Source organism: Leucoraja erinacea, chromosome 1, assembly GCF_028641065.1.
Source record: "Leucoraja erinacea ecotype New England chromosome 1, Leri_hhj_1, whole genome shotgun sequence".
In the NCBI taxonomy this organism is placed as follows: domain Eukaryota; kingdom Metazoa; phylum Chordata; class Chondrichthyes; order Rajiformes; family Rajidae; genus Leucoraja; species Leucoraja erinaceus.
Genome location: NC_073377.1, coordinates 114797186 through 114812930, shown reverse-complemented (window position 1 = coordinate 114812930; position 15745 = coordinate 114797186). Strand labels below are relative to the sequence as shown.

General features: G+C 44.0%; 1 protein-coding gene across 2 annotated transcripts in view; it reads right to left on the bottom strand.

Moving 5' to 3' along the window:
* fam13a (family with sequence similarity 13 member A) overlaps nt 1-15745 on the bottom strand; it is a 229745-nt gene that overhangs the window by 57880 nt on the left and 156120 nt on the right. For both annotated transcript variants that reach the window (XM_055641629.1, XM_055641636.1), the window contains exon 8: nt 1962-2003. In XM_055641629.1, the coding sequence (XP_055497604.1) occupies nt 1962-2003 (42 nt within the window). The remainder of the gene's footprint in view (nt 1-1961; nt 2004-15745) is intronic.

Here is a 15745-nt window from a genome sequence, read left to right as displayed (position 1 = left end):
GTTGGCCTCATTTAATGAGGGAATTTCTGCTGAGTACAGTCTAATCTGATTACCCGTAATGAATAAGAAAATACGGCACTTGAAAATAATGGACCCTGTGCACTGAAATGTGAAAGGGCAAGACGATTGGAAAAGTACTGTAACTGGCGGAAAGAGGCCCTGTAAATCACTCCACACGATTTGTTGATCCATTGGCAGCCAAGACTCCACAGCAGGTTAATGAAAAATGTTTGTAATTTGCTGTGACAAGCATTATTTGAGTCAGGAAAAAAGCACAAACAGAAAATACAAAGTTTGCACAAAAAATATTTGCACATGTTTGTCTGTGAATCCAAGCTGTGAAGATCTACTGGCATATCAGCTCCAGTCCTTCAGCAAGATGGATGGACATTATTAAGCGTCTGAGATACAGGACACCAATCACTGCTATGGCTCTTTGGGCTTTTAATATTCAAAGTGGTTGAGCGCATCAACATTTAATCTACTTATCTTGTTATCAATATTAAATCTATTAAGCAGCAATGGGACTGAAATCATAAGGATTTATATGTGAGCCTATATTATAAGGCTCACATATGTTTTTTGCTCAAAAGGTGCTTTTTTTCCAATGCTTGTTTTTTTCCCCAGTGGAATGAACACCAGGAATAGATAAGTGAGTGTATAGACTGTTTTACTCAGGGTGGGAGAATCAAGAACTAGAAGTTATAGACTTAAGATAAGAGGAGAAAGATTTAATAGGAACTGAGGGGCAACATTTTGCCGCATAAAGGGTGATTGTAGAACAAAGTGGTTGAGGCGGTACTATAAAACATTTAAAGATATTTGGTCAGGTACATGGATAGGAAAGATTTAGAGTGAGATGGGCCAAATACAGGCAAATGGGAGGAGCTTGAAGGGCCTGTCCCACTTTCACAACCTTTTTTACTCGTGGACATTTTTCATCAGGCTAGAAAAACGCCCCGACCTACTTGATGCCACGAGTACCTACGACTAGCATCACGACCTACCTACGACCTCGTGACGACAATGCTGCGTATGAGTCAAGGGAAAACTCGGCAGAGGTCGTGAAAGTCGGAAAGTGGGACAGAGGCTTAAATGTGGCATCTTAGTTGGCATTGACGAGTTGGGCCAAAGTTTAGTTTAGTTTAGTTCAGAGATACAGCATGCAACAGGCCCATCGGCCCACTGACTCCGTATCGACCTGCGATCCCCGCACACTAACACTATGTTACACACACTAGGGACAATTTCCAACATACCAACCAATTACCCAACAAAACTGTACGTCTTTGGAGTGTGGGAGGAAACCGGAGCTCCCGGAGTAAACCCACGCAGGTAGGTTTTCCCCGGATGCTCCGGTTTCCTCCCTCACTACAAAGGCGTAGAGATTTGTAGGTTAATTGGCTTTGGTAAAGATTGTAAATTGTCCTGAGTGTGGGATAGTGGTAGTGTTACAGGGTTATCGCTGGTCGGAGCGGACTTGGAGGGCCTGCTTCAGCGCCGTATCTCTAAACTAAACAAAACTAAAAAAAAAAATAACCTTTCCGGTAGTGAACTGCAGTTCGGTACATAAAGTATTTTTGTTACAGATCTATTCAAGGGGTTTCAGGGTTCCTTGCTGCCTTGCTGCTTAATAATAGTTTAATGAAACATCAAAAATCCTTGCTTAACTCCTGTCAACTACTTGATCAATGTAATGAAATTCTCCACTTTAATTATCAATTCAGTAATACTGACAAATCTTTAGTAAAAGCAGTTTAAAGAAGGGTCTCGACCCGAAACGTCACCCATTCCTTCTCTCCAGAGATGCTGCCTGTCCCGTTGAGTTACTCCAGCATTTTGTGTCTATTTTCAGTAATTCTGTCTACATGTGGTGGCCAATTAAAAAATATATCTTGTAACATTTCAAAATGTGATCATGCATCAAAGAAAGTGTGACAAAATGACACAACAGAATTTACCTTAAATAGAAGGGGGACATTGGTCTATCATCATCTTGAGAGCTGCAAGATAAGAGAAACTTGTGTGAGTCCTTTATTTAAATAAGCAGAAGCTGTATATTATCCTTGAACAGTAATGGCCAGCATTCAACACATGGAGAAAACATGACTCATGAAGGACAGAATGGGGTTGAGAGGGAAAGATAGATCAGTCATGATTGAATGGCGGAGTAGATTTGATGAGCTAAATGGCCTAATTCTACTCCTATGACTTATGAACTTCCTACAAACAACTCAAGGCCTGTAGTGAATCAAGGAGGCAGCTCACTATCACCTTCTCAAGAGCAACGACACACGATGCACTCAGTGATGCGTTGGGCGACCAATTCTGTCACCATGGTGGATGACGACGGAAAGCAACAGCGAGTTCTGCATCGTCTGATACACGAGTGAACGAACGCAGAGCAACTATGGTCGGGCAATGAAATGCTGCCTCAGACTGTAAGTCCACAGCCCACAGGTGCCGCACAATGGTCAGTCTTTGTCTTTTTCATTCTTTGTGTTTTTAATTTGTTGTAAAATGTATGTTTTAGTTTATCTTTAGTTTTGTATTTATCTCTTTCCTTGACAGGGATGCAACTTTTTCCGTGATGTATCTCCGTCGGCACTGCAGCCTAACATCATAGAGTTGGCGGCCTCTTGTTTGAGGCTTCTGGAGCTCCAAAACCACGGAGCCTGCAGACTTAACATCACAGAGCAGGCGATCCCTTTGCCAGGGGTCGGCCTTTGGTGCTCCAACCTATGGGAGCTGCAGACTTTAACATCGTGAAGCTTGCTGTGCCTGGTTAGGGAACAATTTTGGGGACTCCAAGCTGCAGGAGTTTCGACCGCCCCGATGCGGGAGCTTAGACTCCGGCTGCGGATGGTTTGACTCCACCGATCGCGAGCGGAAAGGAGGAAAGAAGATAAGACTTTATTGCCTTCCATCACAATGGGGAATGTGGAGGAGCCGCTGTGGGGGATGCTTAAGTCAAATGTTTATGTAGTTGTATGTCTTGTCTCTTTTTTGGAATGACAGTATCGCAAACCAAATTCCTCAAATGTTGCAAAACATACTTGCCTAATTAATTACGATTATGATTATGATACATGAATAAAAAATTCCAAACATTTAAAAGGTCACAAACATTTCTATGGATCTGAAATACTGTATCCAGCAGATTGCTCTTCTCCCTACTGTGTTCATTCCAAATAATTCCCTGGAGTTAGGTTGTGAGAGAAAAATAGATCAGCCAAAACCGAATAGCGGAGTAGCAGCAATGGGCCGAATGGCCTAATCTGCCCCTTGGTCTTATGATCCTAATCGTTCCAGGAGACTGAGTTCCACAATTCAATTCCTCTCCAGGTAAAATTATTCCTCCTAATGTCCTATTTTGATTTATTGTAAGTTCAAAGATCTGCCAATGTTGTGAAGTTGCTGATAATCTTTAGATAAATATACCAAAAAAAAACATTTTAACAATCAGGATTCCATTCATAGATTGAAAGGTACAAATTGGAAACAGGCCCTTCGGCCCACTGAAACCATGCGGAGCATCGATCACCCTTTTGCACTAGCTCTATGTTAACCCACTTTTGAATCCGTTCCCTACAGACAATGGATAATTTATATAGGATAATCAATCTACAAACCCGCACGTCTTTAGGATGTAGGAGGAAACCGGAGCATCCGGAGGAAACCCACATGGTAACGGGAAGAACGTGCAAACTCTACACAGACAGCACCAGGGATCAGGATTGAAACTGGGTCCCTGATGCTGTGAGGCAGCAGCTCTACCAGCTGTGCCATTGTGGCCCTAAAATTGACTGAATTGATTGAAAGATACAGCATGGAGCAAGGCCCTTCAGCCCACTGTGTCCACACTGACCATCGGACCCAGTTCACATGACTCTATTGTGATCGATCCAAAACCTACTTGTTGCTCAGACAGGAGGACTTAAGTTATAAGGAGAGGTCGGATAAGTCGGGTCTTTTTTCTCTGCAGTGTAGGAGTGACCTTATGGGGTATGTAAATCATAATGGGCATAGTTAGGGGAATTGTCACATTCTTTTCCCCTGGGTAGAGGAGTCTAAAACTATAGGGCATAGATTCAAGGTGAGAAGGACATGATTTGAAGAGGGACCAGAGGGGCAAATCTTTCACACAGAGGATGTTGAGTATGGAATGAGCTGAGAGGAAGGGGTAGAGGAGATACAATTGAAAGGAAATTCCGTGGCTTATACTCAGCCCGAAGTAGGGTACTGACCCAAAACATTGCCAAATCATGCTCTCCAGAAATACTGACTGATGCCGAGTTCCTCCAACCAATGGCCAATGCAAAATTCCAGCATCTGCAGTTCCTTGTGCAACATTTAACGTCATAGATTCATACAGCATGGAAACAAGCCCTTTGATCCAACTTGCCCACACCGATCAACATGCCCCATTATACTAGTCCCCACGCCTTATTCGGAGGCCTTTCACAGACAAGCTACCCACCATATACTGTAACCTAGCTAAATAGATAAACATGAAATCACCAACTGAAGGGCGAGTTGAAGGGCGAGATAAATTAGAAGATGAGCCAAGTAATATGTAAGTGAGCTAAATTAAGTGTTTGCTGTATCTCAGTTGGCAGCATAACTGTCTCTAAGTCATGAGTTCACGATCCTCTCCAGAGACTGAAGGAGTGCTGTACTCTTTAGTATAGTTTAGGTTAAAGACACAGTGTGGGGACAAACACTTCAGTCCACCGAGTCTCTGCTACCAGCGATCACTCGTACAGTAGCTCTCGTTCTATCCCACGCACTAGGGACAATTTACAGAAGCCAATCACTACACGTCTTTGGAATGTGGGAAGAAATCGGAGCACCCGGAAAACACCCACGCAGTCACAGGGAGAACATGCAAACTCCGTAAAGATAGCACCCGTAGTCAGGATCTAAACTGGGTCTCTGCCGCCTGCCTTTTGTATGAGGCTGAGTGTGCACCTGTGAGGCAGGCCCACAGCAGCCCTTCAAGGAATTGTTTCAGCACAGACATAGATCATTTGGCCCATCAGATCATAGCTGCTCCCAGTAGAGCAATCCACTCCCTTTGCCTGTAATGCTCCAAACTACTTTCCTGCAAGTGCCCATTCATTGTTTTCTGGATCATGGATATTAGCCCTGGTTCCTGGTTTATTTCTCAATTACTTTCAGTGAGAAGATAAATGTACTTGTCATTATCTTAGGCTGCCTCCATGACCATATAACCATATAACAATTACAGCACGGAAACAGGCCATCTCGGCCCTACAAGTCCGTGCCGAACAATTATTTTCCCCTAGTCCCATCTACCTGCACTCAGACCATAACCCTCCATTCCCTTCCCATCCAAATACCTATCCAATTTATCTTTAAATGATAAAATCGAACCTGCCTCCACCACTTCCACTGGAAGCTCATTCCACACAGCCACCACTCTCTGAGTAAAGAAGTTCCCCCTCATGTTACCCCTAAACTTCTGTCCCTTAATTCTGAAGTCATGTCCTCTTGTTTGAATCTTCCCTATTCTCAATGGGAAAAGCTTGTCCACGTCAACTCTGTCTATCCCTCTCATCATTTTAAAGACCTCTATCAAGTCCCCCCTTAACCTTCTGCGCTCCAGAGAATAAAGACCTAACTTATTCAACCTTTCTCTGTAACTTAGTTGCTGAAACCCAGGCAACATTCTAGTAAATCTCCTCTGCACACTCTCTATTTTGTTGACATCCTTCCTATAATTGGGCGACCAAAATTGTACACCATACTCCAGAATTGGTCTCACCAATGCCTTGTACAATTTTAACATTACATCCCAACTTCTATACTCAATGCTCTGATTTATAAAAGCTAGCATACCAAAAGCTTTCTTTACCACCCTATCTACATGAGATTCCACCTTCAGGGAACTATGCACAGTTATTCCTAGATCCCTCTGTTCAACTGCATTCCTCAATTTGCTACCATTTACCATGTACGTCCTATTTTGATTTGTCCTGCCAAGATGTAGCCCCTCACACTTATCAGCATTAAACTCCATCTGCCATCTTTCAGCCCATTCTTCCAAATGGCCTAAATCTCTCTGTAGACTTTGGAAATCTACTTCATTATCCACAACACCACTTATCTTAGTATCATCTGCATACTTACTAATCCAATTTACCACACCTTCATCCAGATCATTGATGTACATGACAAACAACAGTGGACCCAACACAGATCCCTGAGGCACCCCACTAGTCACCTGCCTCCAACCTGACAAACAGCCATCCACCATTACTCTCTCTGGCGTCGCCCATTCAGCCACTGTTGAATCCATCTTGCTACTCTATCTATCCATGACAACTCTATATTTTAAAAGTACTTTATTAGTTTTGGGAAATTCCTTGAAAGAAACTTCAGAAAGATGACTATGAATCCTTCTTAGGCAATAAAGTTGTGGTTTCGCTGGATCATGACTTGCAAATATACAGTGAACTAATTATTAAGGCAATGTTAATTTAGATCTCCCAATCATCAAATATTCAGGAGAGGATGCTTTATAAATAGTTAACATTTAGGCAGCTGGTAGACCTGTTGCCTCGCAGCACCAGAGATCCGGGATCAATCCTGAGCTTGGATGCTATCTATGTGGAGTTTGCACCTTCGCTCTGTGACCGCGTGAGTTTACTCCGATGCTCCGGTTTCTTCCTACATCCCGCAGTGGTGCAGCGGTAGAGTTGCTGCCTTACAGTGCCAAAGACACGGGTTTGAACATGACTATGGGTGCTGTCTGTACAAAGTTTGTGCGTTCTCCCCGTGACCTGTGTGGGCTTTCTCCGGGAGCGCCCGTCTCCTCCCACACTCCAAAGACATACAGGTTTGCAGGTTAATTGGCTTGGTAAAATTGTAAATTGTCCCTGGTGCGTGCAGGGTGTTAGTGTGCGGGGATCACTGGTCAGCGTGGACTCGGTGGGCTGATGGGCCTATTTACGTGCTGTATCTCTAAACTAAACTAAATTAAACTAAAATCCCCAAAATTACAGAGGCCATTTTGTAGGTTAATTGGCCTCTGTAAAAATTGCCCTGAGTGAGCAGGGAGTGGATGAGGAAATGGGTATGTTCTATACTGCATCGCTAAACTAAACTACATAATCTTACGCCACCTCGACAGGGAAGTCTTCTGATCCACGTTCCATGCTCACCCGCCTGTATCTGTCCTCACTCGCTCCCATCTCTATCAAGGCCTGGATCCTCCGGCTGCACTGTGAGACCAGGCTTCAGGTGATGTAACAGGGGCTCACCTCCATATCACCATGACGATCTGTTGACACCTCAATGCTGCTCAAGCCTTTGAACTACTTTTGAACGCCCAGGGTAATCTTATTATAGAACTTAATTTAACATAAAGATAATCTAAAATTAAACAAAAACATGAGCACTTACTTTTTAGAATGTGGAACACAGAACAATAGAACGCAGGAACAGGCCCTTCGGCCCATTATGTCCCTGCCGAACACGATGACGTTAAACTAATCTCCTCGGACTGCCTGTGATCCATATACTTCTACTATCGTATCTGTCGCCACCATCACCTCTGGCAGCATGCTCCAGGCACACACCGCTCCCTGTATATCTCCTTTAAACTTTGCCCTTGAAGAAGGGTTCCGACTTGAAACGTCACCAATTCATTTTCTCCAGAAATGCTGCCTGACCCGCTGAGTTACTACACATTTTGTCTCTATCTCTCATTTGTCCCTCATGTGCACTTCCCGGTGCACAGATTTCACAGGAAGTAACAGTGAGTTAAGTAAAGTTGCTGTGGCTGAATGTGCTCCTGGTGGAGGCAGCATGTACATTCGCACTGCCCTCAGCTGAACCAGGCAGAATGTGCTTGTTGAGTCATCTCCATAATTTACAGCAAGGACAAGGACTAGCAAGGGAACAGATATCAGAAAGGAAGGGGTGTACAGACAGAGAACGTTCGATAGCAACAACAAAACGCTAAAAGGGAATAATAATCACATTATTGACATGATTTTTGAAGGACCCAAAACACTCCAAGGTCTTTAAAGGGAACTTTACCAGGGAATAAATTACAATGAACACACATTATTACAGACCTCTTAATAACAGATTTTGCTTATAGCGGACGGACCTACCAACCTTCATAACCAGTTGCTGAACTGACTTGCTGGGATACTCGAGCACTTTGTGTCCTTTTGTATATTAGCCAGCATCTGCAGTTCTTTGTTTCTACTACTTATACATCACGGAGCAGGCGTTCCCTTTGCCAGGGGTCGGCCTTTGGTGCCCCAACCTCCGGGAGCTGCGGACTTTAACATCGTGGAGCTCGCAGTCCCTGGTTAGGAACCGACTTCGGGTACTCCAAGCTTCGACCGCCCCAATGTGGGAGCTCGATCGCCGGCTGCGGATGGTTCAACTCCACCGATCACGAGCGGAAAGGAGGAAAGAAGGTAAGACTTTATTGACTTCCATCAGAGTGGGGAATGTGGAGGAGCCGCTGTGGTGGATGTTTATGTCAATCTTTCATGTAGTTGTGTGTCTTGTTGTGTTTTTGGTATGACTGTATGGCAAACTAAATTCCTCGTATGTTGCAAAATATACTTGACCAATTAATTACGATTATGGTTATACAATAAATCTCAATTACTCGGTAATTCCTTACTCAGTTATTGTGGACAATCACACCATTTCCCCCCCACTATGGTTGGTTAAAAGGAGGGTTCACTGTCATGCCAAATCATATAAGGGTATATTATGCTAAATAACCCAAGGATTTGGTACAAGAGAGCTAGGTTTCAAGGCGCAGCTTCGAGGATGAGTATGAGATAAGAATTCGAGTGGCAGTAATGGTCTGAAGAAAGATCTCAACCCGAAACGTCACCCGTTCCTTCTCTCCAGAGACACCGCCTGTCCCGCTGAGTTACTCCAGCTTCGGCACTAGTGGTAGAGGGGTATAGAATTGCAGAGCTTGACATAGGATGAAGCCGTGAGATGATTTGGATGTATGTTTCTCTGAGCAGGAACCACTGTTTGCCAAGGCAATGGGCAAATTAAGCGATAGATAGCAATGTTTTGTATTTACAGGGAATGGATTCGTCCGGGAATGTGTTAGAAAGACCAACCTGACAAGAAGAGGCTCAAAGTGAACTAGATAAGGATAAATGAGGTAATGACACAGGGCAACGACACAGGGGAAGAAAACAAATTTGCCCAGCAAGATTGGAAGGAAATTGTGCTAGGGTGGCTTTATTTGATTTGATGTGTCTCCTGGTGTGTGAAGCCAAGATTGTATGAGTGGGGTTGTTTTGCAGGACCTTCTAATTAGGAGTTGAATTTTTCAGATTTAATTGATAAAAGGTAATTAAAAAAAAACAAAAGATTCAATTGGGAATTTTTTATTTACTTTTTGCCAATCACACTCCACATCAATGATGAATGTCAACCACAATGAATGAACGAGTTCACTCATCGAATCATAGTCAAACAGCATGGAAACAGCCTCTTTGGCCCAACTTACCCACACCAACCAACATGTCCCATCTGCACTTGTCCCACTTGCCTGTGTTTGGCCCATACCCTTCAAAACCTGTCCTATCCATGAACCTGTCTAAATGTTTCTTAAACGTTGCAATAGAATCTGCCTCAACTCCCTCCTCCGGCAGCTTGTCCCACACGCCAACCACCCTTTGTGTGAAAAAGTTACCCCTCAGGTTCCTATTAAATCTTTCCCCCCTCACCTTAAACCTATATTCTATGATTCACGATTCCCCTACTCTGGGCAAGAGACTCTGCGTCTACCCAATCTATTCCTCTCATGATTTTATGCACCTGTATAATATCACCCCTCATTCTCATTAACTCCAAAGAATGGAGTCATCTTTAATCTTGCCAATGGATTTGATGATACTACTGGATAGCCTCATTTGCTCATGTGATGAGCTGGTCTAGAATCAAGTGTGCCTACTTGTCATGTGCATCGGATATGAACAGGAACAATCAAATTCTTACTTGCTGCGGCTGTACAGGCACATTAAACGCAACAACATAAAATATATACAATAAATTACAAGTTATTCTATGTGAACTAGAACGTGATAATGCAAAGACAATGACCCCAAACTATCCATTATGTCCATGCCGAATACAATGACAAGTTAAACTAATCTCCTCTGTCTGCACGTGATCCATATCCTTTCCATTCCCTGCATGTCCATGTGTCACCTACCCATTTTCTCCGGAGATGCGGCCTAACCTGCTGAGTTACCCCAGCACTTTGCATCTATCATTAGCACAGCACATGTTTCTTTAAGTTCACACAATAGTTAATAATTGATCACAATTACTTTATCCAGCACTTTACAATTTCACTGTACAGAAGTGTCAGCTAAGGAAGAATGCAAGAGACTGCAATTTCAGTATTTAAGGAAAACCAATATTATTAGGGATCTTTTATTTTAATTTGGGGGGGGGGGGGGGGGGGGGGGGGGGGGGGGGGGGGGGGGGGGGGGGGGGGGGGGGGGGGGTACACTGTATTAATGCATGTTCAGAGGGATATGTTCATAGTCAACTAAGTTAACAGACACAAAAAGCTGGAGTAACTCAGCGGGTCAGGCAGTATCTCTGGAGAATAGAAATAGGTGACGTTTTGGGTCAAGACACTTCTTCAGACCGAGAGTCAAAGGAAAGGGAAACAAGAGATATATAAGGTACATAGAACAAATGAATGAAAGATATGAGACCAAGAGGAATCACAGAGGGGGAGCAGTGAGAGAGGGCATTGCAGAACCTTCGTGAGAGAGGAACTTCTTCAAAGTAGACATACCTTGATTCCTCTTGCTCTCATATCACGGGAACAATTTGAAGAACAGAGATATATCTGCCTAATATGAAGAAGGGACACAACCCATAACATCTCCTGTCCATTTCTTCCACAGATGCTGCGTTACCCGCTGAGTTCCTCCAGCCCCTTGTGTTTAGCTCAAGATTTCAGAATCTGCAGCCCCTTGTGTCTCCATAACTCCCAGATCCTTTGGCCAATTCCTATCTCTCAATAAACATTGGTTAACAGTCTGCCTCAATAACTAGGTCAAAGCTGGTTGTGGAGGCAGGCTATGTATGATTTGATTGCAGCACTTTCCTTAAATACATGATTGAATATATTTCAAAAGTATTGCATTTATAGTAAAGCATTTTGAAATGACTCAAGGTTGCTAAAGGCACTATATAAATTAATTGTCCTCTTTTTGCAAATGTTAACTTCTGTTACTCAGCACTGAAGTAAGTCATTCAGCCCACCGAGTCCATGCCAACACATTCTCATTTATGCCATTTCATTTTCTCCTCATTCCCCTCCACTCTCCCCAGATTCCACCACTCATCGACCACTCAGGTCCAATTTACAGTGGCCAATTAACCAGCCAACTCTCACGCCTTTGTGATATGGAGGAAACATAGGAGAACGTGCAAACTCCACACGACAGCAAGTCAGGATTGAACTTCAGGTTTCCTCAGCTGCTCAGAGCAGAAGAGTTGCCAGAACTACTGGAATGCTATTTGAAGGTAAATGAGTCAAAAACTGTGCATAGATTGCTGCGTCATTCATGGGGAAGATAAAACAGTCTGTTCCAGCACAGGTGCAATCCATTCTCAGTTATGACTCTATTTTCCAACAGCTCTAAAGAATGTGCAACACAAGTCAGAAGGTCTAATTCTGGCACTGCTAAACAGTGGAAGGTCACCACACTCATCAGAGAAACAACCTGACCACTATTTGACACATTTTAGTTTCGAGATACAGCATGGAAACAGGCCCTTCAGTCCACCAAGTCCACACTTACCATTGATTCACACTAGTTCTATGTGATCCCACTTTCACATTCACTCCCAACACATTACAGAGGGTCAATTAACCTACAAACCTGCACGTCTTTGGGATGTGGGAGAAAACCGGCTTCTACTGTTGGAAATTCCTTCATCGTAACTTGTCAAGACAAGTCATGGGAAGTCTACCTTATTGTCAGGTACAATGTGGTACAGGTACAATGAAAATATTGCTTGCGGCAACATCACACATATCAAGTCTGACCACAAACCAAAACAAGAATTATACATAATTCTACAAGACAGTGCAAAAACAAAACAAATTTGGGCAAAAGTAAACTATTGGGAAACAAGTTAATGGCAATGCAAGAGGTAGTCCATAGTGTTCTATTGCTGAGGAAGGATAAGGGTTTTAACGGTTTCATGGTTCAAGACCCTGATGGCTGTAGGGAAGTAGCTGTTCCTGAACCCTGTGGTGTGGAACTTCAAGCTTCTGTGCCTCTTGCCCGATGGCAGAAGTGAGCTGAGGGCATAGGTAGGATGGGGAGGATCCTTGATGATAGATGCCGCCTTCTTGAGGCAGCGCCTGGTGTAAATGCATTTGATGGTGGGGAGGTCTGTGCCCGTGATGGTCTGGACTGAGTCCAGCACTTTCTGCAGCTTCTTGTGTTCTTGTGCATTGGAATTACTGTACCTGGCCGTGATGCAACCAGTCTCAGGATACTTTCTACAGTAGAAACAAGGAACTGCAGATGCTGGTTAATACCCCAAATGGCACAAATTGCTGGAATATGTCATCGGGTCAGGCAGCATCTCTGGAGAACATGGATAGGTGATGTTTCCAGTCGAGACTCTTCTTCAGTTTGCCCTTCATCTGCTGAAGTAGGGTCCCGACCTGATACATCACCAATTCATGTTCTCCAGAGATGCTGCCTGACCTGCTGAATTACTCCAGCACTTTGTATCTTTTTGTGTACTTTCTACAGTACATCTGTGGAAGTTCATTGGAGTATTAGCTGACTTGCCAAATCTCTTTAAACCTCTAAGAAAGTAAGAGGCACTGTTGCCTTCTTCATAATTACATCTTCATTCTGGTCCTAGGACTGGTAATTCGAGAGGTTAATGCCCAGGAATTTGAAGCTGTTCACTCTCTACACTGCATTAAAGATGTACATTGTGCCATCCTCACCCAAGTTAAAAGTGCAAATAGCTTTATTTTAATACTATTATTAATTATGCTGGTGAACTTCACTCTGACTCGGCAAGGCCACCAACATAATCAAGTAGTCTCACCCTGGACACTCCCTCTTCTCCCCTCTCCCATCAGGCAAGAGGTAGAGAAGTGTGAAAACGCACGCCTCCAGATTCAGGGTCAGTTTCTTCCCAGCTGTTATCAGGTAACTGAACCATCCGATCACCAACTAGAGAGCGGTCCTGAGCTACTATCTACCTTATTGGAAACCCGCGGACTATTTTCAGTCGGACGTTGCTGAACTTTTATCATGCTCTAAACGTTATTCCCTTTATCATGTATCTGTACATTGTGGACAGCCCGATTGTAATCATGTACAGTCTCCCCACTGACTCGTTAGCATGCAACAAAAAGCTTTTTGCCGCACCTCGGTACACGTGACAATAAACTGAACTATTACTCTAAACCCAACCATACCCTTAATCTGCTGTTATTACATATGGATATTGTAATTCCGACCTCACCTCTTGACTGGTTCTGGGTTTAAATCCGTCCTGTACTATTCTCAAGTCTTACAAACTCAAAGTCACTTTAACAAACTACCTAACCGTGTAATCTGTAAATATTTTACAAATTCAAGCTCAATTGCCCACCACAAGCTATAAAGCACATTTAGTATTAACTACTGATTGGGTTAGATCTTAAAGAGTTACACTTTATCAGAAGTTTGAAGGAATTTCACGTATTCCAGGGTGTGAAGTTTCCGCGGATCTGATGGGATGGTCGCTGAAATCATTGCGGAAATTCAAAACTATAAACATAGCCCAGCTTGGTCACATGCTACAGCTTCTGTAGAAACATAGAAAATATGTGCAGGAGTCAGCCATTCGGCCCTTCGAGCCAGCACCGCCATTCAATATGACCATGACTGATCATCCAATATCAGTACCCCGTTCCTGCTTCCCCCGTATCCTAACAGCTGATAAACATCGGTATAGAGACATTGCGAATTACCGTACAACACTAAATGGTAACTTCAGCGTCTGATCGGTCCACGGGAAACTTCCGCTTAAGTTACGCCAGGAGCTATCCCCAAACCTTTCCGCCAACTCCCTTCTCTATTCACCTTTCTCCGACACCCCCATCAAACTCCAGGGGGGGGGGGGGGGGGGGGGGGTTTGCTTTCACAGTAGTTTGGGCGTTGTTCGGGGATTATATAAACTCTCCAGGCCGCTGCATTAGAGCAGAGAGGAGAGAGAGAGAGAGAGAGAGACAGTAGCTGCCCATCAGTGGAATGTAACGCTGCTGTAACAGAGCAGGGAGTTGATTCATGCATAACAGGGAGATAGAGAGGGAGAGGGGGATACCTGCAGTAACTCCCCGCCACCACAACCAAAGATCCTATAGCGGATCTTTCACCACAACTACCCTCTCGCTCTATATTTCAAATAATAAACTCAATTAGAGTCATAGAGCAATTTGCCCACACCAACCAACATGTCCCATATGCCTGCGTTTGACCCACGTCTTATCCATCTATCAGTCTCAATGTTTCTTAAACGTTGCCAAAGTAGCGTGTAATTATGGATTCTTGCAAACAGGTTTCAGTGGCACAATCTATAAAACGTAAATGTTGCAGATCAATACTTTGCGGGTCAAAACTTTTTTTTTTTAACGCAGTGATTTCAGACTTGCGAAGGAGCGAGAGAGGAATTAAAACGTGTACCTTTGCAAGGGGGCGAATTGACATGCCATGGCTCTCGACGTCTTTGGGACCGGGATTTCCAATTCTACCCGTACTCCTGGCTGAACACAGGGGTACTGGCGCTGCGCGGCGGAGCTGCTACTTAAATACAGAGGTGTGCGGGGGTGGTGTCACAGCGAGAGGAGGGTTGGGTGGTGACTGCACACACACACAGAGAGATACAGTGGGTGGGGAAGGGCTTGCGCCCCTAGCGTGCAGACTGTCAGACAAGGAGGAATACCAGGCGCTCCGGACAGTCACGTCCCACTGCTGGGTTGGTCACCTTCTTGTTTACAGCCCAAGGGGGAAAAAAATGCGCTAGCAATCTTACTGCAAGTTTACGGCGGGGGCACTCCTAATCCAGCAGACTGCTAGAGTAACACAGCGGGACAGAAGGCATCCCTGCAGAGAAATATGTTTCGGGTAGAGACCCTTCATCGGACCTCCCGCTGAGTTACTCCAGCATTTTGGTGAAAACCAGCATTTGCAGTTCCATCCTAATCCAGAAACATACGCGTCCACAGAGCAACACGTTGATGCAAACTGAATCTACAGAAAAGCACTTATTCAGTTCGGTTTATTGTCACGTGTACCGAGGTACAGTGAAAAGCTTTTGTTGAGTGCTATTCAGTCAGCAGAAAGACAATACATGATTACAATCGAGCCTTTTCCAGTGTATAGATGCATGGTAAGGGAATAACGTTTGGTACAAGGTAAAGGCAGTAAAGTCTAACCAAAGATAGTCGAGGCTCACTAATGAGGTGGACAGTATCTCAGGACTGCTCTCTAGTTGTGGTAGGATGATTCAGATGCCTGATAATAGGTGGTAGGAAACTGTTTCTGAATCTGGAGACAGATCTGGAATCCAGAATCTGGAGTAGGGTGATTTCACCAAAGGTCAAATGAGCGTAGATCCCCCCTCACGTGACCGAAAAATTTAACTGGAGGACATATGTCACTTCGGTACATGTTAGTGAATG